General features: G+C 43.4%; 1 protein-coding gene across 17 annotated transcripts in view; it reads left to right on the top strand.

The window, feature by feature from the left end:
• The window catches only part of LDLRAD3 (low density lipoprotein receptor class A domain containing 3), a 209,960-nt gene that overhangs the window by 108,058 nt on the left and 79,851 nt on the right, over positions 1 to 22,051 (top strand). For all 17 annotated transcript variants that reach the window (XM_039537426.1, XM_039537430.1, XM_039537432.1 and 14 more), the window contains 2 exons: positions 8,243 to 8,368; positions 13,145 to 13,279. In XM_039537426.1, coding sequence (XP_039393360.1) covers positions 8,243 to 8,368; positions 13,145 to 13,279 — 261 coding nt within the window. The remainder of the gene's footprint in view (positions 1 to 8,242; positions 8,369 to 13,144; positions 13,280 to 22,051) is intronic.

Raw genomic sequence — 22,051 nt, 5'->3', positions numbered from 1 at the left:
ACTAGCCTCTCTAAGGCTTTGGTAGCATCAGCTGCCTAGCTGAGGTGGCCGAGGTGGGAGCCTAAATGTTCAGTGGAACTATACGAGAAATTGAGCTGGAAAGGGAGAATCACGGTGACTCTTAGCAAAAGGTTAAATTCTGCTTTCTAGTAGATGTCATCTGGCTAGCACAGCCTCTAGAGACTAAAATTTTAGTATGGCTCTTTTAACTGAGTTTTTAGGCAGTGTTCTGTTTCCAAGTGCCAAGCATCAGAATTCTTAAACAAAGGTGAGCATTATTCAATGATTGGCATAGTGTTCATATCAGTTTGGAGGGTGCTCTAGCCAGGTGTTGATTTTTGTCCCTTGTTCCCAGTCCTTGAGCTCTCTGAATATTGAACAAGAATGGAGTCTTAGCCTCATTCACACTAGCAACCAAACACTCAGAGCATTTATGACTGTTTTAAAATGAGATTACTGTGCTGAGGATTTCATTTAATTTGAATTCCAGCTATAACTAGGAGTGTTTCAGTAAGGAATAGTATTATAGTAACTTGCATTTATATAGTCTTTCGGGAAAGTAATTGAAGGCACTTTATAAACACAAATTATTTCACCTTCCCAACGCCCTCATGAGGTAAGTTAACATTGCCATTTTAGAGACTGAAACGGAAGCAGAGTTGTCCCAAGATCAGATTGAGTCAGGAGCAAAGTAGAGAATAGAAACCAAGAGTTCTGCTGTCCCCTGCGATAATCACTAGGCAAAAACAGGGTGGTGAACTGTATTAACTAACACACTATGCTCTGAACAGAATGTGGATCCCATTACACCAGTGTAAATCCAGAGAGACTCCATTGTCTTCAGTGAAGTTACCATCCCTTCAGCACCACAAGTACAAAACCGTCTTCCCCTTTCCTCTTTCAAAGGAAACTATTGTGGCAGTATTAATGGGCTGTGAGTCTTTCTTTTTTTTTCTCTTTTAAATTATTTTCCTTTTACATCTGTGTGCTGTAGGTGAGTGGGGTGCCTGGTTAGGGGCAGACGCTGATTTATTCCCACCAGTGTAACTTTACTATTGATTCCCTTAATTACTCTTGAGTCCCTAGAAAAAATACACAGCGTAAAATAGGTTTCTATTTCAGACACATTTTCTATTGTGTTTCTCTAGTTGTAATTGCTTAAAGATGTGTGTGTATCTACCCAGTTTGAATGGTTAGACAAGGATCAAGGGGGAGGGGAAAAAAGCAGATAACCTAGGGAGCTTTCTGAAGGACACTAGGCTGGTCACCAAAAGGTTTTGCTCACATACTGTTTGCGCGTCTATACAGTGTAACTGACTTTGTGTATGAACTTAGTGCTGAGGAATGGTGCCAGGCTGACAGCCTTATTTCCCAGAGCGGCCCTGCCAATGTGCCCCTACTCTGTCCTCATGGGACCACCTTTAAGGCCGAAGATGATGCATTCCCACACCCACACAATGTGCTGTGACTGCTAGCGGTGGTGGTGGCAGTTTGTGGTGGTGGTGGCGGTTGGTTGTCCACTGGGCAATGGACTGAAACTACCAAACTCGCTTATATAGGGTCCACTAGTTAACTAGCTGGATGCAACTTTCTGTCACAGCTGAGCTGGTTTGGATTTTGAAGCAGCAATTTAGAGGTGAACTGGCAGAGAGGTGGTTAAGAAAATATCAGTGGCGGTGAAGTGATGCAGCATCTGCACAGGATACAGAATCAGTTTAGAGAGTTGCTGCTGTTGCATGGAAGGTACCAAGATTTGATTAGTCAAATACATCATCATTATTGTAGGACTGAGACCTGTGATTGTGAATCAGCATACCGCTACTTTGCATGATTGCTACTCGGGGAGGTTCTGAGGCAACAGTTGGAGTGGAAAGATGCTGATATTGAAATACGTGTCGTTCACTTTCAGCTGCGAATAGCCTCAAAATGTCTGCTGCTTACCTGGCTATGTTGTTAGCCATATTTCCCTGGCCCCCATCTGAAAATGATTATGGAGTTAGAGAGCGTTCTTTTAAATAATTTCCTTAATTAAAAATAGGAAATCTGCTTGTTCTGTGTCACATACCATCATAGATGCAAAATGCTGGTGACATGGTTCAGGAATTAAGCTCAGTCAGCAAGTTTTCTCTTTTGAGGTTTGGATTTTGAAGCAGCAATTTAGAGGTGAACTGGCAGAGAGGTGGTTAAGAAAATATCAGTGGCGGTGCTCAGCACAACAAGAAAAAACACCAATTGTAATAAATAGGTTTTAAAACAAGCCCTGGAGATTGGGACTGTTCTAGCCTAATGGCCACCAAACAGGTGGCTCTGGGTTCTCAAAAGCCTTTTTTTTTTTTAATGACTTCCCAGCAGTGTGCTGTTGACCAATATTTGGATTCCCTCTGCGAGGCTGCTTGGACCTTTTGTACCCAGCCCTTATTTGTCAATCCTCTCTCTCTCCATCTTGCTTGCTGGTAGTTAGGTAGCACATCTGATCTCTTGGATGATTAGTTGCGACATTACACACACTTAATTCTGAAGTACAAAAGCATCGGTGCCTCCAATAATGAGGATCCATTGCAAGACTGTCCATTTCCAATCATGTTTTGGGACCCTCTGAGCTGGGGGGCTTGATAATTTTGTTAATCCAACCATCTATAATTATGCTTGTACGTTTTATGTGCCATGTTTCTGTTTGGTTCCACCCTGTAGGGAATTGTTCTTCTCTATGCTGAAAAATCATAAAACAGATTAAACTTTTTAAAAAGGGAATGTATTATCTTCTGAGGTTCTCTATTGGTGCCCTGCAGCTAGTAATATTACGTTCTTTTAATCAATGCTGCAGAGTGATGCCTGCAAGCTGTCATTTCTGTGTTGGAATATACAACCCAATTCTATGGAAATAGCTATAAAGTGGCTTTGCTTTTTGGCGGCAATTGACCTCTGTGCAGAGGGGCAGCATAAAGCTGCCAAAATAGGACTCAACTGGGACTTAACTTGAGCATAGGCTTTGTGCTAGCTGTCTGCACGGGGTGAATTTCACCCTTCGTTAGTGAATCAGCGTGGGGTTTTGTTTTAGAGACCAACTTTCGCTGTGGTGAAGCGCTCTTCCCAAACCAACAGAAAGGTAACTGATTAAGTTAGATTTTGAGAGACCTGTGATGCTTTTTGGTAACAGGGGATTTACTCTCAGTGGTTAATGGTGGCCAAAAGGGGATCTGAAATGCATGTTTCAGTGGTGGAAGGATGCACTTGTTCTGTTCTTCCTAGTGTCCATGGTGCTGCAGCTCACTGTCAGTTCTCATTTTACTCTATGTGCATATTCTGTTTCAGCTGATGTGTGTATAAATTAATGTAATTTACTGCTCTTGGGTCATATCTGTCGTGACACAATATCAAAGGGGGTCTGGACAAGGGGAAATCCCTCCAATTTCAAGCAAAGGCACATAAATGTGCCAGACAAATATTGGTTGGTTGAATTCCAGCTAATTGCTTTGCTTTGTACTTGATGTAATTATGTAAAAGCAGTCATGCTATTTCTCCTGGAGTGCAAATTTAAATCCCCCTGCTTTGGGTGATCTGTGTCAAGAGGGGGAAATTAAAAATAAGTAAGGATCTCTGTACGTCCTGTGTATGCTGCCTCTTGTAACTCATCAGCCAGATTTTTATTGTCTTCTGGATTTGGTGCTAGTAAGTAGGGGCTGAATTGACAGGGCTGTAGACTGAAGTCCCCCATTTGTCCAGACAGCAGGTGCAGCATAGGAAACAGCAATTGAAGTTTCCCCATGTTGACCTACCAGTGTATTTGTGTCCTGACTTTAAAGAACCAATTCTAAGATATGAGGATATTTCAGTCTCCAGGGGCCATCTACTCTTAGCCCTCGCCACTGAAAATGATGGCTGAAGTAGTGATTTATGTGATGTGAACTCTTGTTCACTAACAAGTGGACTGAAGCCAGCAAACTCCGTAATGCCATATTTAATCATTAGACCATAGCAGTTTCCTCTCACCACCAGCATGGGCTAGGTTTAAACCTGCAACCTGAAAGTGAAAATCTCTCTGAATCCCACCCACTCATTAGACCATGGCTATTTGAGATTTTAGAAATCTGGGAAAGGCCTTTTTAAAACTTAGATCCCCCTCTCAATAGCAGCATGAAACTCCTTGGACTTAAAAGTTTTGCTGTTATAGGTATCTAGAGCATGTTGCTTTCCTCATCTCCTGACTGCACTGGGATCTGATTTAGCTATTTTGTGTGCAATATACTGTGGTCACAGAACATTATTATTAAGGTTGCTAAATCAGGCACTTAAAAGTTAGGAAGTGCCAGAATTAAGGTTGCATGTGCTCAGTGGTATTGGTGCATGTGCAGCCTAGTGAGCTGAGAGAGAATAATAGAATATCAGGGTTGGAAGGGGACCTCAGGAGGTCATCTAGTCCACCCCCCTGCTCAAAGCAGGACCAATCCCCAACTAAATGCCTAAATGGCCCCCTCAAGGACTGAACTCACAACCCTGGGTTTAGCAGGCCAGTGCTCAAACCACTGAGCTATCCCTCCCCCCAAGGCTGGAGCTTGCTCAGTGAGGATGGATTCTTGGGCAATTTTGACTGCTAAGCTAGAAGTTGTTTCTGACCATGTACAAACTGCAGTTTTTAAAAGGCTTATAACTTGACCACATGTGGGTAGATTTTCCCCAGCGATGGTAAAAGGCACATCCCTGGTCTAAAGTATGGAGGTGCTAGAGAAGTGGTTCTGAACCTATTTACCATTGTGGGCTGCATATGCAGCTCTCCATGCGTTACGTGGGCCTCATCCACACGATATATGTGCTACACGTACAGCCTTGAGGATGTCATGTGGGCTGCACTGTGTGCCACCTGGACCGCAAGGTGAGAACCACTGCTCTAGAGCTATTCAAATTAAAGGTCACCATAGTTTTTAACATGGGCAAAACTTATTTTCCCCTAGCCTGGTTCTTGGAAATGGGTGAACTGTTTTGGCTGAAATTTTCCAAAAGAATTATTCAGGCAGACAACTCTGCATATAGAATAGCAGCCTGAACAGTTAAAATTTGGCAAAGTTATAAGCAACAAAAAACAAGATTTTTGCACTGGGGAGTGCTGGGCAGCCCTAATAGGCAGCGCTGTGAACCCCGCCTATAGCGAGGGAGTGATGACAATACATTCTCACTGCCACTCAAGCCAGCTAGCTATCTAGTGTGAATGCAGAGTCAAATCCATAATACGCCGCAGCTACCTGGTGGATGTGAACAGACTGCTTGCCATGGGGGTACTTTAGTGGTCCTCGCATTCTGCAGCTGAAGCGTAAAATGCTCAGTGAAGTATGGACTTGTCTCAGAGCATAAGGCTATTAAGATATGTAGCTCTAATGCAATATGGAAAGAGTTCTGAGGACATAAAATATGTTTCAATTGAGATTTTTCCGCTACCAAAGTTAGTGTGTTTAAACATGGCAGTAACTCCGGGATAATTTATCGCCTATTTTCTTCAAAGCAATGGCCTATTATTTCTGAATAGACCTTGGATTCTGTTCAGGAAAAAATGGTAGTTGGTGAATATCTGAAGTGATGCATCTTAACTTATACTTGATAATCCTAATTGAGAACTACTAATACTGTAAAGAGAATGTGCAGGATAGGGACAGCATGGCTTGGTTTTGAAGGATACTAAATCAAGTAATAGTTGCTATGACTGCTCTTAAAACAGTTTATATAATAATATCTGCTGAGAGACATCAGGGAAGATTTCATTGCAGCTGTGTCGACTTTATCTCTGCAAGAGAGAATCTCCTCCGAATTGATGCCAAAGTCCTGGCTTCTTTGCTCCCTCACCTTTCTGAGTTATTTCCTTTCCTTTTTCCTCCCCCACTGTTGCACTCTTTGTGCCTCCTTTGCTGTCTTCTCATAACACTTCCTCACCATCCTCCAGTTAAATTTTGCCAGTCTGTGAAGCACAGATTCATTTTGGGCATAAAGGCATTGCCTATCACCATCGCACTCCGATCTCCAGTTCAGGGAGTCCTCATAAAATCCATGTGCTGCAAATGCATAGCTATCAACACATGATGGTAGGGTTAGAACGGGGGACATTCTACTCCAAGAAAACAGGCCATTACCATCTGGGCCAAAGGAGAATCTACGTTAGCTATACAATTGAAGTCTTCTCTCTCAGAAGCTAGTGACTAGAGGACAATATGTGTTCTATTATAATCACACACACTTGAGCAGGTCTTATTGCATACAGGTATATGCTAGTGAGTGAATGAACTGGATCAGTGATTGGCTGTGACTTATAAGAAACCTTTCAAAGAGGCCAGAATCCACTAATACAGCTTCAAGGGAAATGCTAGCTGCATGCCAGTGTGAAAAATTAGAAGGGAAGGGATAAAGGAATTTGAGCAAACATGTTAAATCTTCTTGCAGGACCTCTCGGAGGAAGTTTTGAGGGAATGGTTTGTTCTTTGGTGGTGGTAACCACAGGTGGGAAACTTAGCTTAGAAGTGGTCTGTGCCCTAACAAGTGGCCGCCCCATTGACCAAGGAAAGAGATTTCTTCCCCTGGCTTTTTGATTGTACATTGATTGTATTCTGTACCCATTGATTGCAGTCTTCTTCCTTGGAAGTATTTCTGTTTTCAAGTATATCTATAATCTGTACAGCTCTTTGAAATCTTTGGAAAAGCGGGGCAAGATACAAATATGAAATGTTTGGACCTGACTAGAATACGTCTCTACCACTTGCTTCTACTTGGTGGAATCAAAGCTGCTCGACTGTGCCATAAACGCTGTCATGCTACCAGTTAAATGGGATTTGTCTTGAGCTCAGGTGGTAGAAGCTGAGGCTTTTTGAGCCCATGGCTCAGTGTTATGTTTTTTGCTCTTGCCATCATGATGTGAGTGGCCATGTTATGCAGCACACGGACCTCTGTCACTTGCGCTAATGGAGTAACTGATAGAGAATGACAACCTACTACTGCTGCATAGACCAGAACTGTAGTGGGGCTATCACAGATTCTCTGTGTGGACAAATACTTTGCCAGTGGGTTTCACAGATATTTTCTGATAGCAGAGGGATGGTGAGACTCAGAAATTTTGGGTTATGTTCCAGGCTGTGGAGGGGATCATGCTCTAACAGTCCTCTAAGTGTGGCCCCTTTCGCTCCATCCCTTCTAACCTGTCCCTAGTCTTACCCCACTGGACTGCCTATCCCAATCTCCCACTTCTGCCCCCCAGTCTCTTTGCCCAGCTAGCCCTCGTTCCCCACCTCCTGCTCCTCATCTGATGGTTCTCTCCCCGACCCTGGGCTCTAGCATCCTCTTCCCTTGGTTCTCTGTCCCCATCCCCACAGAATTTCAGTCCTAATCTCTCTCCCCAGGCTCCTTGTCCAGTATTGCTGTCCTTCTCACATCCCAGTTCCTTGTCCCACTCTTTGGTCTACTCCCACACCCTGACTACCAATTTCCCTCTCCTTCCTCCTCCTGCCAGTCTCCGGTCCCAGTCTTCCCTTTTCACATCCCTTTGGCTCTTGTCTCTTCTGCAGTTGAATCGGGCATCTCCCTCCTCCACGTTCCCTAAGCCCAGTAGGCAATTCGTCCTGGGCACCTGAGAGACAGACTCACTACTCTCCTTTCAGGTCTGTGGACCCAGCATGATCCTCAGCAGTCCAGAGTTCCATTTGCCAGAGAGTCCAGGCCAGAGTCTGCTCCATGCAGAGAGAATCTTTGGGATTTTTAGCTGCAGAACTCTAATAGGTCTCCACAGTTTGAAATGCTCGGTAATTTTTTTCCCCAAAGCCTTATAACTTGGTCACATTTGATCAGATTTTCACAAGGACAGCAAAGAAACATATCCAAAGGTCCTCCATCCCCTACCAAATTTCATGTCCTTGTTTTAGAGCTTTTTTAAGAGAAGTTGCTAGTATTTTTTAACATGGGCAGAACGTATTTTTCCCTAGCCTTGTTCTCAGAAACAGCTGAGCTGTTTTGGCTGAAAAACAACAACAACAAAAAAACAACCCTCAAAATAAAATAACAAAAAAATCAGCCTGAGGCAGACACCCTGCATGGAAAATTTTGTCCTTTTAAATGATTTAATCTTGACAAAATTATAGGAACTGAAAGCAGGGTCTTGTAATGGGAAGTGTCTGGTTAGCCCTCTGTTTAGATCCTTCTGATATGAAGATGTTTTAATCTCCTGCAAATTGTTTCCTTAATTCTGGCTTTCTTTGTGTTTCTTGTCTTGCAGCAAAAGCCAAATCCAAATGTGGCTCCACGTTCTTCCCCTGTGCTAGTGGGATCCATTGTATCATTGGCCGCTTCCGGTGCAACGGCTTTGAGGACTGTCCAGATGGCAGCGATGAAGAAAACTGTAGTAAGTGCCAAGTCTACCTGCACATGAAGGAACATCAGTATTGATTTGTTGAAACAAGCAAGGACAAGAAGGAAACGTTCAGTTCTTGAACCCTGATTTAAATGCACACTCCCTGTTTACTACCTAAATCATCTTGTGGGTTGTTTGCTTTGTAACTGCAGGGCCTCTTGGTGGCAACAGGAGATTTATAGTGTTAATAACTGTCAGAAACCTACCTCATCAGAAAGTGTAAACTCTATTCCTCAGAGCCTTCTGCACCAAAAATTTTAAAATTCTGCGCACAATATTTTAAAATTCTGCAAATTTTATTTGTTAAATAAATGTGGAGGCTCCAGCATGGCATTGGGGAGCACAGGCTACTTGCTGGACAAAGGTGGGAGATCACTATGCAGCTCCCTCCCTGGGACGCGGACTCAGCGGTGAGGCTGCACCCAACCCTGACACAGCGCGAGGGCTGGGCCTGCCCCAGAAACACCCCAGGATCCCGTCCCGTCCCTCTGTGTGGGTAGGCAAGCTTAGCAAGGCAGGATCCAAGTGTAGTTGACACGGTTGTGTGTGGGGCAAGCTGGGTACAGGCGGCCCAGTGTGGGATCTGGCTGTTGGGGGATTTAGATGCATTGGGGCTGGTTGGGGGTTTTGGATGCAATGGTAATGGGACTCTGCAGGGGGGTCCAGTTGAAGATGGTGGGGCTCAGCGGCAGGGAAGGGGGTCTGGGTCAAAGGTCCTGCCTAGAATGTCTTTATATTCTTAGTTAGTAAAGCATTATTGTTTGCGGTTGATCCACATTAAACACTGAAATGTAACCTGCCACTCTTTGCACCCTCCAAACACTCACTACCGAGCTGTCTTTTTTTTATAAACCAACCCATGTCTGCCTACTACTATTTGCCAAGGGTGTGCTTGCCCGTTTTATTACTGGTGCCCTTGCTAAACTTGACAGTTCTGTTATAATCGGGCAGCGGATGGTGGAGTAGGGCTCTGCATTAATGTTTATCGAGCTTTAACTTTCTTTACAGACAAGAGAGTTTTACTAAATAAAAAAGAGTGGATCATAGTAAGAAATTGCTCCCTGTATCTCTCTTACAGGGTGACTTCCGTGATCTGGGCATTGCTTATATTCTGTCATTCCTCTCTTTGTCATCTTTTGTTTCCTCTCCTGCTCTGCTGGTCCCTGGATTACACACCTGCTGACTTCACAGCCCTGCAGAGCCAATGTGGCTGCGGGAGAGCTCGTCTACCTCATGCATCATCATCAGAATTGTCAGCTAAGTTCTGACGGCTGACTCTTTATTACTGGTGGGGACAGAAGGACAAAGAGCCTGGCTGGACATTCCGATCCTGGAAGCTAGCTGTTAGAAAAACAATATACCGTATATACTCATTCATTAGCCCGTTCGTTTATAAGCCGACCCCCCAAGATGGATAAGTAAAGGTTGCAAAAACTGAATGACCCTTTCATAAGCCGACCCTATATTTCAGGGGTTAGAAAACTTTGGCTCCCAGCCCGTCGGGGTAAGCCACTGGCGGGTTGGGACATTTTGTTTACCTGGAGCGTTCACAGGCACAGAAACCCTCAGCTCCCAGTGGCCGTGGTTTGCCATTCCCAGCCAATGGGAACAGCAAACCGCAGCCACAGGGAGCCGAGGGGCTCCATGTCTACAGACGCTCCAGGTAAACAAAACAATAATGTATTAGATATTTAATTCAATGATTCCATAGAGTTTAAATAATCAAATTTTGATGTAAGCCGATCCCCACTCTTTAATATGTCATTTTTTACCAAAAATATTTGGCTTATGAATGAGTATATACGATAGTTATTTGCTTTGAAAGAGTGAAATTCACCCTTGTATGGAGAACCAGCATAAAGCCTATATGTCACTTACGTGTGACTTAAAAGCTTGAAATGTGGGTTCTATACACATGGGTTAATTTTTCCCAAATTGGGCAAGCTTCCTATGAAAGTGACAGAAAGATAACCTGAGCCTTTCTCCCCACCAGTGGTTTTCAGGGAAGTCACAGTAGAAAGTTAGTTTTAATACATTTTGACTTGTGCTAAAACCTTTGCACGTGCTGAATTAGACCCTTTTGTATCAGTAACTACAGCAAGGATATAGCGTAGCGGAAAGGAAAGGTTATGTTCGACCAGGCAGCTCTGCTGCCATTAACTGGAACTGGTAAATACGCTGATGAGCTCTGGGTGTGCAGATGACAGCTTTCAGCAAGCGCTTGCTCACTCTTAACAGAGCAGGCTGGATTTTTTTCTCTTAATGACATTTAAAGGTCAGGAGGAGGACAACAGACTGCAGCTTTCTCACATAACAAAAGGAGCAATTTTTACAGTGATAGATCACTGGCCACTGCATGGGGGGACATTCCCTGTTCATCTCTGTGCTCCCCCCACACTGAGGCGTCTCTATGGTAGCGCCAACATCTCTGACCTTTCTTTAAGATGCCATCTGTTGATGGCCTGTAGTGACTGTTTTGGGCCCTGAGAGAATGTGGTGGGGAGATGGCACCCCTAGAGAGAGAATGAAGTTAGAGAAAGAGGATTAAAGTCAAGAGAAATGAGTTCTGGTCTTTGGGTTATTTTTGAACAAACGAGACTAGAAGGAGCTTTGGACCAAGGTGCCTTGAATAATAAATCCTTTGAGGTGGTGGAATTAAAAGTTGCAGATTTCACGTTTTTAAAATACATCCGCTCAACACATATGTAATTGGTTATGAATTACATAATTTCCTGTGTGCGTGCAATATATATCTGAGTGTGCCTTACAATGATCATAGTGCTCCTTTGATCTTCTACCCTTCCCCAGATGTGGTTAAAGATAATACCTTCAATATGCTTAAACTACGCCTCTACCTTCTGCTCAATTTCTCTAGGAGCAATGGTGCTGTAGTCCCTGGTGTCCACTATGAAATCCACATGCCATGCATTTAGCTTAAAGGCAATGCAGAGTTGGCATTTTCATTATAAATGAATGTTGTAGGGTTACAGGGTTGTGTGTGTATATATATGTAATTTGCTCAGATGTGTGTGGTGTTTATCTTGTATACGGGGGATTGTATGAACAGAGGTCTTTAAACTGTGTTTCATTTCAGAGATTGAGAAGATGTACTGTTTGGGAGGAACTGTAATCTCCTTGGTAATTGTGGCAGTTCCACATTTGGAAGCAAACAAGGCTTATAAAAGGGCACTGTCAACTTGTTTTTAAAGTTTAACTTTGAATATTACATGCAGTTTGAATCACCTTGTTTCCAGAAACTGGAGGGAGTTCAGAAAAGAGCGACAAAAATGATTAAGGGGCTGTAGGGATTGACATATGAGGAGATAGACGTTATTTAGCAATATTACTAGCTTGGCTAAGCAATGAGTAAGGAGGAAGGTATGGTTACATATGCTGTATATGAAGGGTGCAAACACTCTTCAGGGAGAGAGATTATTTAGTGCGATACTCAGGGTATAGCTAGGAGTAAAAAGATGAAATTAAGAAAGTGGAAACTTTGACAGATTTCCTTGGTATTTATCCTGACAGTGGGATGTATTAGACTGTGGAATAGTCTCCCACGGGAAGTGGTGGAAATCTTACAGCTTGAGACTTTTCAAATGAGACTGGCCAGAACAGTAAATGTGCTGTAACTAACAATGCTAGGTTAGAAGGGGAAAGTGGATGATGACATTTTTCTGCTTCTGTGAATCTACTTAATTTATAAAATCTTTGACCATATACAGCCTTTTTGTTGGGTGTTTGTACAGCGCCTAGCACACTGGGGTCCTTGCCTATGACTGGTTCTCCTAAGCACTATCACAATATAAATATTACATATACAAAAACTTAAAAGAACATTATTAAGGTTGCAAAGTCAAACCTTGAAAAGTTAGGAAATGTCAGAATTCAGATTGTCAGTCTGTGCAACCCTAATTCGATCCCCTCGTACATATGCATTATGAGACAAGCTCTCTGCTCTCAGTTCCAGGGTCAGACCAACACCCGGCATGGCCCAGAGCAGCTGGGAACTGTAATTGCGTGGAAAGTCCTGCTCACCCCCAGTCTAGAGCATGCCCATTCTTGATGGAATCTTTGGGGAATTAAGCTGTGAAGCACTGACGAATTGCAGTATTTCAAAGGCTTATAACTTGGCTATATTTTCACAGAGATGGCAAAAGGCACATCTTTGATACAAAGGTCACCCCCTGCTAAGTTTCAAGTCCCTGCTGCAAAGCCTGAGGTTCTAGAGCTTTTATAAGAAAAGTTTCGCCTGAATTTTTTTTTAATGTGGGCAAAATATTTCCCCCTAGTCTCGTTCTCGGAAATGGCTGAACCACTTTGGCTAAAAATTTCCAAAATAAAAATACAGCCTGAGACATAAGAAACATCTTCTCAAATGGTTAAAGTTGGGCAAAGTTTTAGATGTGCCTGTTTGCTTATAATGGGAAGTGTTGGGCAACTGTAATAATAGGCTAACATCCCTGCCTAAAATAGGAGCAATGTTTAAACATCTAAGAGTGAGTGATACAGTTTGAAGAGAAGGCCTATGATAGCTGTGGGTGGACTAGCTCGCTGATAATTCTAATGAATACTACATGAATTGAAACTTCCGTCTCCCATCATTTAGAAGTACTCAATTTACTTGACTGTCGTGTTACTCCCACAGGCTCAGCAAACAGACCAAATGTTGAGTTGTGACCCATCTCTGTAGGAGCCCTTAGGGAGTAGTTCTCTGTCTGGGTGAGAGCTAGTTTCTAATGAAAAATCACACTTTTGTTTTCACAGCAGCAAATCCCTTGCTGTGCTCTACTGCCCGATTCCACTGTAAGAACGGCCTTTGCATCGATAAAAGCTTTGTATGCGACAGTCAAAATAACTGCCAGGACAACAGTGATGAAGAAAGCTGTGAAAGCCCTCAAGGTAGGCACAGGGTTTTTTGATTGCACTCTGAAGGGTTAAGCAAAGCCTAACTACTGAGGACCAGATTTAGAAGAAAATATGACTCCTGACTTAGCCAGTGTTGTGAATAACAGTTCTGTGTTCCCCATGCAAATAATCTTACAGCAGTGTTTGTTGCAACTCTCCAGTTTGTGTGTGTAGTTCATTATCTGAGCTTTCAAAAACTTGCAATAGCACCTTTCATCCGAGGAGCTCAAAGAGCTTACAAGGGCTGATCCAGTTCATATTGAAGTCAGGAGGAGTCTTTCTACAGTGGGAGCTGGATTGGGCCCAGAGAGAGAAATAAGAGAACCTCCCAACTCCCAGCATTCTTCCCATTTCATAGATGGGTAAACCTGTCTACACATAACACTATAGACTCTCATTGCACAATCACATTCCATTTTGCAAGACACTTTTCATAGTAGGAGATGTTGTTTTTTCCTCACTCTTAAGAAGGCTGAACCTTTTTTGCTCAGACTTTCAAGGGAAAAACAATTCACCTTCAGCTGGAGACCAAGCCTGGAAAATTTCAGGCTAAAAAAAGTGAAAGCTTCAAAAATTATAGCTAGCTGAAAATGGAGAGCGGGGAGGTTAGAAGGGAAAACAAGTTATGCAGATATAACTCTGGTCTGCTGCTCCTGCTGTTCATGACTCAGATAAAATATTATAGGAAGGTAATGAGACAGTGTGTTCTGGGAGTGTGGTTTTTTTTATTATTTGTTCAGTAGTTCACCACTTGTTTTAGCATTATAGGCTCAATAAACTGTGATCATATGGGCATGTTAATGTCCAAAGCAGGGGACTTGGAACTGGAAGTCCTACATTCTGTTCCCAGCACACAGACTAACTCAGTATGACCTAGGATGGAGCTGTGTGCCTCCTTCCCATCTGTAACATAGGCATGATAATTTTTCCTACCTTGCAGGGTTGTTGAGACCTAATTAATCTGTCCAATTTGTGACTTCCTCTAATATTTTGCACTTCTCCAGTGCCTTTTGTGTTTATAATAAAAAAGCCTTGTTATAACGCAGTCTCTAACACTTTCCAGTTTTGCATTTTCCTCCTATAAATGTGTATATGGCATCTCATAAAATGTGGATGGGGGGAGGGGGAACCAAGATGGGAATGACTTAGTCGGACAAATACAAAACATCTGAAGTGCTATCTCGTGTGAGAAGGTGTGGGGATATTGCTGCTGGGGAGATCAGGGGAAGGAAGGTTTTGTAAAAGATGGGATGATTTGCAGGAGAAGGAAGTATGCTTGGCCCACAGAGACTTAGGCTGTGGCTACACTTAGCACTTCAAAGCGCTGCCGTGGTAGCGCTTTGAAGCGCTAAGTGTAGTCAAAGCGCCAGCGCTGGGAGAGAGCTCTCCCAGCGCTGTCCGTACTCCACCTCCCTGTGGGGAATAACGGACAGCGCTGGGAGCCGCGCTCCCAGCACTGGGGCTTTGACCACACTGGCGCTTTGCAGCGCTGCAATTTGCAGCGCTGGAGAGGGTGTGTTTTCACACCCTGCTGCAGCGCTGCAAATTTGTAAGTGTAGCCAAGCCCTTAGGAGGCTATTCCTACCGCAGAGGTGAGTGGCATGCAAGAAGGCAGGGAGTCAGTAAAACTGAAATGAGAACAATTTTTTTTTTTAAATAGTGGCTGGCAGTACTGATGAGCTGATACTCTAAAGGGAAAAAGAATCCCAAACATATAAATACCCTTGAGAAATGCGAGAAGAAAAGTGCCACTGTCACTTTCCTTATCAGAAGCCAATGTAAGGAAAAAGCACTATTTTAACAATATCACCAATTTTTTTTTTAAAGCACGTTTCTTCCCATCTCCCTTTCCTTCTTTACCTATGAAAAACTCCTTCCTTTTGTTCAAGACTTGAGCATCAAAAGGGTCATGTTGATACTCCTGGCACAGAGAGGGTTCAGTGCGTGGGCAGCCTGCAAACGCACCTTTGATCAGAGAGACGCCTGGAGAGGTCAGTTTAGAATCTTCCTGCTTAATGAAACATTGTGATCTAATGCTCCTCTTGGAGACGGGAGGAGAAAAGACTTGGGTGCTGCTTCTGTGATAATGCTGCTGTTAGTGTGCCAAGGGGTGCATTATTTTTCACTGTAGGCAGGGCTTAAATTCTCAGAGATTATTTCTGAGTGACCCCCTTGCCCCCCCTCATTTGGGGCTTCATTTGAAGGGTGGGGGGTCTTGGGGCTTCTGCCCTGCGAGGCAGAGAGTGCATTTGGGCTCCTGCGGGTTTGAAAATATTTACCAGCGCTCTTCTCCAGATGGCTACAGTGGACTAATAAGGTTAATTTGTGTGGGGGTTATTGTGTCATTGGAGATTTAAAGCAGCAGCATTCTTTCCACACTTGGGATGGCTGCTTCCTCTGCAGATTTATTGGCTGGATTGTCTCCAGGTTGTGTGCGTTGTCATGACAATCTGCTTTTGAAAGTGACTGGTTGGACCCAGGAGAAGAAAAGAGCCGTATTTCATGAGGATGTTACTTTGTCTTTCTTTGCTCCTCTGGAAAAAGTCAGATTAAGGGGAGGGTTAAACGAAGTCATTCTGTCTTATTCTGTACACAACTGAGTCCTCATAGAGAGGAATCATACTCTCACTCTACTGTGATTTCACTGTAACCAGAATAGCAATTGGAATAGTGTAATGCACAACAGAACAATTAGGTGCTTTCACAGTTCCAAAGAGCGATGGAATTAGAGCACAGAACTGGAATTCCTGAATTCAAATCTTGACTCTGACAGATTTAATTGGACAAATCAGCGTAGCCCTATTTCCACATCTGTAAATGACAGAATGCTTGCTTACCTGCCTGTCACAGATGTGGAGGTATAAAGTGTGGAATGGGCCAAATAGTCTACGGGAACATAAATGAAGAGTCACTGTCTCCAAATTCACTATTATGTTTACACTAGACTTTAAATTAGACTAGATTAAATAATTCATTTATATGAATTTCATCTAAAGTACTTAGAACATTTATAAAAGCTGGTTTGGGAAAACTCTGCACAGTTGCTCTGAAAGTAAAGAACAGATATCTGTAGCCAGGCTCAATGGTGCATGGAGTGTCCACACTAGCCTTTACGAAGCGGGAAGTACCTTGATTTAAATGACAAACAGTTAACTTGTGTATATTTAAAAAAAAAAAAATGTAGTGAGGACAAGCCCCAGGGGTGAAATTCCTCATTCTGCAAGGGGCCAGCATAAAGCTTATGCATCACTTAAGAAAGTCCCACTTAAACTTTTTTTTTTTTTAAGGATTTAAGGGAGACTTTAGTAGTACATGGAGACTCCTGCTAGCCCTTTGCACATTCACTCTATACATATATATTTTGTTCCTCATCATGGTATGCCCTTTTTATATACCTCAGTATACCTTTGTGCAGCCATATATACTTCCTTTAAACGAATAGATGATAGACAAGAAATCAGACTATTTTTTTGAAGTGCTGGGGTCGTAACTACTTAAGTTTGCCCAGGCTGTAGTATTCATGCATAGAAGATTTAGACTTAACCAGGAGTATCCAACATGCTCAGATTTTCTCTACACACGTCTCCTGGTGAGCAATTCTCATGAGTTATTTTGACTCTAGTATCAGAGTCATATTTCCCTTGGTAGTCCTTATAAGAGGAATAACCATCTTTCATTTCTAAGGCAGTCCTCTTTCATTGTACAGGAGATCTAATTAGCATGATGTGTATTGTGGAATTGTGCTACAAAGTATACTGTAGAAATTTTCTCCCAGTAGCCTTGTCATAATATTGAATCTATTGTACTTTATATTACACACTGAAGGTGATGTCCGTACTACTGTGCGTGAGATTGTCCTTGTGTACTGCTTCCCATCTGAGCATGTCATTGAGATTTAGTAAACATAATTAAGCTTCATAACAACCCTAGGTCGCACCCCATCAGGTAGGTTTATCCCAGGGCTGGGCAAACTACAGCCCGAGGGCCGCATCCAGCCCGCCAGATGTTTTAATCCAGCCCTCGAGCTCCCACCGGGGAGTGGGATCTGGGGTTTGCCCCGCTCCGGTGCTCCAGCTGGAGAGCGGGGTCGGGGGCTTGCCCCACTTCTCACAGCTGCTGGAAGTAGCAGCGTGTCCCCTGCACTCCTCTTGCTCCTATGCATAGGGACAGCCAGGGGACTCTGCATGCTGCCCCTGCCCCAAGCGCCACCTCTGCAGCTCCCATTGGCCAGGAACTGCAGGGATGGCACCTGCGGATGGGGCAGCATGCAAAGCCGCCTGGCCACACCTCTGCGTTGGAGCCGGAGGGGGGACATGTTGCTGCTTCTGGGAGCTGCTTGAGGTAAACGCCGCATGGAGCCTGCACTTCTGCCCCCCTCCCGCACCCCAACCCCCTGGCCCAGCCCTCCGAGCCCCTCGGTCCCAGCCCAGAGCATCCTTCTGCACCCCCAACCTCTCGTCCCCAGCCCTGCCCCGAGCCCGCACCCCTAGCCGGAGCCCTCACTTCATCCCGCACCCCAATCCCCAATTTTATGACCCGCCATACAATTTCCATACCCAGATGTGGCCCTCTGGCCAAAAAGTTTACCCACCCCTATATTATCCCATTTAATAGATTGGGAAACTGAGGCACAAAGAATTTGAGTGAATTGCTCAAGACCACAATTTGTGGCAGTCAGGAGTAGAGATCAGCCGATACTTCATAAGGATGTTGTGAGACTTAATGGCTGTTTGTAAACTGCTTTGAGGTGTTCTGATACAATGTGCTGTAGAAGTATGAATGATCATGTTACCTTCCGTTCTGCCTGCTCTTTGGGTATCCTGACACTTTCCTTAACTTAACTCCTCCCCTGAACTTCAAAGTCCAGTCATTGCTGAAAGGATCCAACAGTGTGTCCAGTGGACTGTCAAATACTCTTCTCCATGATGGAGTAAAGGCCCTTTCATTGGGGGATGGTCACTGTCAGTGAAATGTAAGCAACCCCTTAGTGAAGATCTTATTGCTCTAGTACTGGTAGGACTTCAAAATGAACCATCGTGGTAAGTAACAACTTTGGTAGGTCTTTGTATGCAGTTTGAAGTGAACCTAAAGGTGTGGGGTTACCAAGTTTTAATTTTCACCTGGATGGTGGGTGGATGTGTGTGAGGGGGACGGGAGGGAGAGAGAAACTCCTAGATTCCATTGTAGAAATAGGACAATGGTTAATTTGCCTTTCTGTAGGCAAATGTGTTTTTCCCCTCTGTAAACAAATGCTGCACATTTCTAAGGCTTTCAAATCACGGATGAAGCAGCAGTTTAAAATATCTAAAACATTTTGGTTTAAAAGCAAGTCAAATGATTTTGTACTCATTCATGACAGTAATTTTTTGCAGCTCTTGTAGCTGCCATGGTAATCTTTAGAGCTGTTCCTTTAATCTCCACCTATTAATGCTTCTCTCTGTGGCTTCTCTGTACATTTCAGTACTGTAATAGGCTGGGTGAATCTGTGACCAGGTTACTAGAGGTTCTGGAGTGAAGTATTAGTCCCGACATGTCTGAATCGTAGATGGAATTAGAATGAACATCCAATCAATCTCTCTACAGCTAATGCAGAATTGTTCTTTATAGGATATTATTCTGGTAGTTTGTTTCAGTCTAGTTTTAACAGTTCCAAGCACTGGGACTCCTTCTATCCCACTGCCAAAAATATGTCACTGTCAGGAAATTTTCTTGGATATTATGCCTAAAGTTTCCTTTTCTTAATTTTCTCCTATTACTCTAACATCTACACCATATATCAAACTAATAAATGGTCACCACCATTTATAACATCTGTTCTGTGGACACTCCTGGAGCCTTAACATTCTACCTGCCTTGCAGGGGATTTTCTGTTTAAATAAAGACTCTTCCCACAGAGCAGGCGGGCTAGTCAGGCTCTAGGTCTGCACGTTCAAATTATGCAGTTATTCCCTTCATCAACAATTATTTTTGCACATTCTTCCTTTCTTTGTAACTGCTCAAATGTTTGTATGTTTTTCCTTCTGGTATCTTGGCCCTTTCTGAATCAATTTAGTCTTCCTCCATGGGCCTCCCTTTTCCCTTGATATGTTTAAAAGCCTTTCTTATTCCATTTAACCCAGTGGTTCTCAAACTTTTGTACTGGTGACCCCTTTCACATTGCAAGCCTCTGTGTACGACCCCCTCATATAAATTAAAAACACTTTTTTACATATTTAACACCAGTATAAATGCTGGAGGCAAAGTGGGGTTTGGAGTGGAGACTGACAGCTCACGACCCCCCATGTAATAACCTCACGACCCCCTGAGGGGTCCCGACCCCCAGTTTGAGAACTCCTGATTTAACCCCTTTGGCTAGCACAAACTCATTTTTGCTTTTATGCTGCTCTTATCTCTTCCTGCAAGCCTGAACTAACTCTGAATGATGCTTTAGCAGTATAGAGTGCCGGTAATATCCCCACAACTCTAGCCATGCTGTTGTTAGTTTAATGATAGCATTGTTGCTCAATTGCGGGCTGGGTGGTCTGAAAGCCTCATTAATTGTTGGTTCAGGGAGCCTGCTACCATATATTCAGGTCATTCTACTTACGTCATACATTTGTCGGTGATACGAGTTGCTACTTATCCAGCAAAGTTCTGCTCAGATTCAACATCTAGTTTGCGGTGAAAGCACTTCTGTTCGTAAACAAGTTTTCTAGCTGTTTAAGACTAAGGTAAAAGGGCTCCAGTGACTTACCCAAATTTGTATTAGGTTAGCAGCAAAGCTGCAATAATAATCAGGGATCCTTGTTCTATTCAATAGATGACACATCCTGTCAAAGATGGGACATAACAAAATCACACATTTGTGCTTGAAATTTAGTTGGCCACATAATCCCTTCATGGCCACATACAGATAGGTACATTCTTAAGTTTGTATATTTCCAGAGCATTTCATTTGGGATCTTAAAGACTTCATTTTGTGAAATAAATATTTGGAAGCATATCAACTGACTCTTTACTAAAGAGGGTGAGATGTATCTGCTTCCCACTGCCAAAAGCCTAACGAGTGCCAAAAATTGAAATCTGACCCAGCTGCCAAAATCCCTAGTGAAATCTTCCCGCTCTGTGGTTGTGCACTGTCGATACAAAAATCTGCAGCACACTGAAAACTGAACATTTTGGAGCTGTGTGAAATAGACTGAGTTCAGGCTCAGTAATGCAAGGAAATCTAGAATGACTACTGAAGAACTACAGGGTTTGTGGGGCCTTGCTTGCCATCCCTTAGGGAAATGTGGGTGCATCCCAAAGGTTAACTTGCTCTTCAGAAATGTCTTGGAGCCAGGGAATAAGTCATCCCAGGCAGTGGGGGGATTTTGCAGGATTCCAAGAAAGGATTGATCTCTGTGCTTGTGACAGTATAAAAATTGAAGGGGAAATATTTGGGGAACCTGTGGGGATTTTCCCTTTGTTTCCGGAGACACTTGATACCATAAATATTCCCGCTGACTTGAGTGGCTCACAGTAGTAAGCTCTAGGTCCAGCTGTGAGACTTTGCAGGATCAGGCTCAAACTCAGAGTGGATGCCAAAGCTGTCTGCCAAATGGAGCAGACATACCCTGATTTGCAATGAAATACCCTAATATTTAATTTATTAAAGGCAAATAGCTCCCAGCACATCCAGCCCCATGTCAAGCCTGTAACTGATCCTTTACACGTGGCAAATGGAAAACCTTCTTAAATTCCCAATTCTGTAGTATCGCTTAGTCTTCCCAAAGCCTTGCAGCCTGAATCTGGCTGCTTCTGGCTGTGTACGTTTCCTTTTATTGAGTCTGTCTTTGACTCATTATTTACATAGGCTGTAAACTGAAACTTAACGTGCAATTACTGTTCGTTGGCTTAGTCTAAATGCAACCTACATCTGGAACTTAATAGTCAAAGGCAGACTAAATAAAAATCAGAAACTTAAGAACAGATACAAATAAAATGTTACTGAATGCTTAATTAAATAAAGGCTGCACTCGTGCATGTTTACTAGTTTCAAAACCCTTGCTTATAACAGCTGGTGCAGGAAAATAGCTTTCTCAAAGTTATGTCAGCTGTGAATAATTTTCCGGGTAATTTCACTGTCTTCCTCTACTTTCTCCCCCCTTGCTCCCCACAAAATGACTTATTTCAGGGGATTCTTATGGAGGTAAAAAGCGCAATCATTTGCGCGGGGGCTAACAAGATAAGGAATGCTGTACTAGGCAGCACTAGAAGGCATTTCAGATGATTCCTGTGATGAGTTCATCTGTGAATTTATTATTTTGGCACAGTGCAGGTTCCTGTGGCTGCACCCCTAATTCATGGTTTCTAAAACTGATTCTTTAGCCACTTGGTTTGGACATCAGATAACTGCAGGTTCTTTAGTATCAATTATCCAGTCTTGCTCCATCAGAAGAGGGGTAACTTATGAGTGTTGGCCTGAGAGAGGCTCTGATTTTAATCAGAGAGCCTCCTTACATGGAGGGATGTGTGTTTGGAATCACATCAGTGTCTCTTTATGTGCTGCTATGGCTATGGCTACACTTAAACTTCAAAGCGCTGCCGCGGCAGCGCTTTGAAGCGCTAAGTGTAGTCAAAGCGCCAGCGCTGGGAGAAAACTCTCCCAGCGCTGTCCGTACTCCACCTCCCTGTGGGGAATAACGGACAGCGCTGGGAGCGCGGCTCCCAGCGCTGGGGCTTTGACTACACTGGCGCTTTGTAGCGCCGCAATTTGCAGCGCTGCAGAGGGTGTGTTTTCACACC

Source organism: Mauremys reevesii, linkage group 4 (genome assembly GCF_016161935.1).
Source record: "Mauremys reevesii isolate NIE-2019 linkage group 4, ASM1616193v1, whole genome shotgun sequence".
NCBI classification, from domain to species: domain Eukaryota; kingdom Metazoa; phylum Chordata; order Testudines; family Geoemydidae; genus Mauremys; species Mauremys reevesii.
The sequence above is the reverse complement of the archived record's forward strand: the minus strand, read 5'-3'. Positions and strand labels throughout refer to the sequence as shown.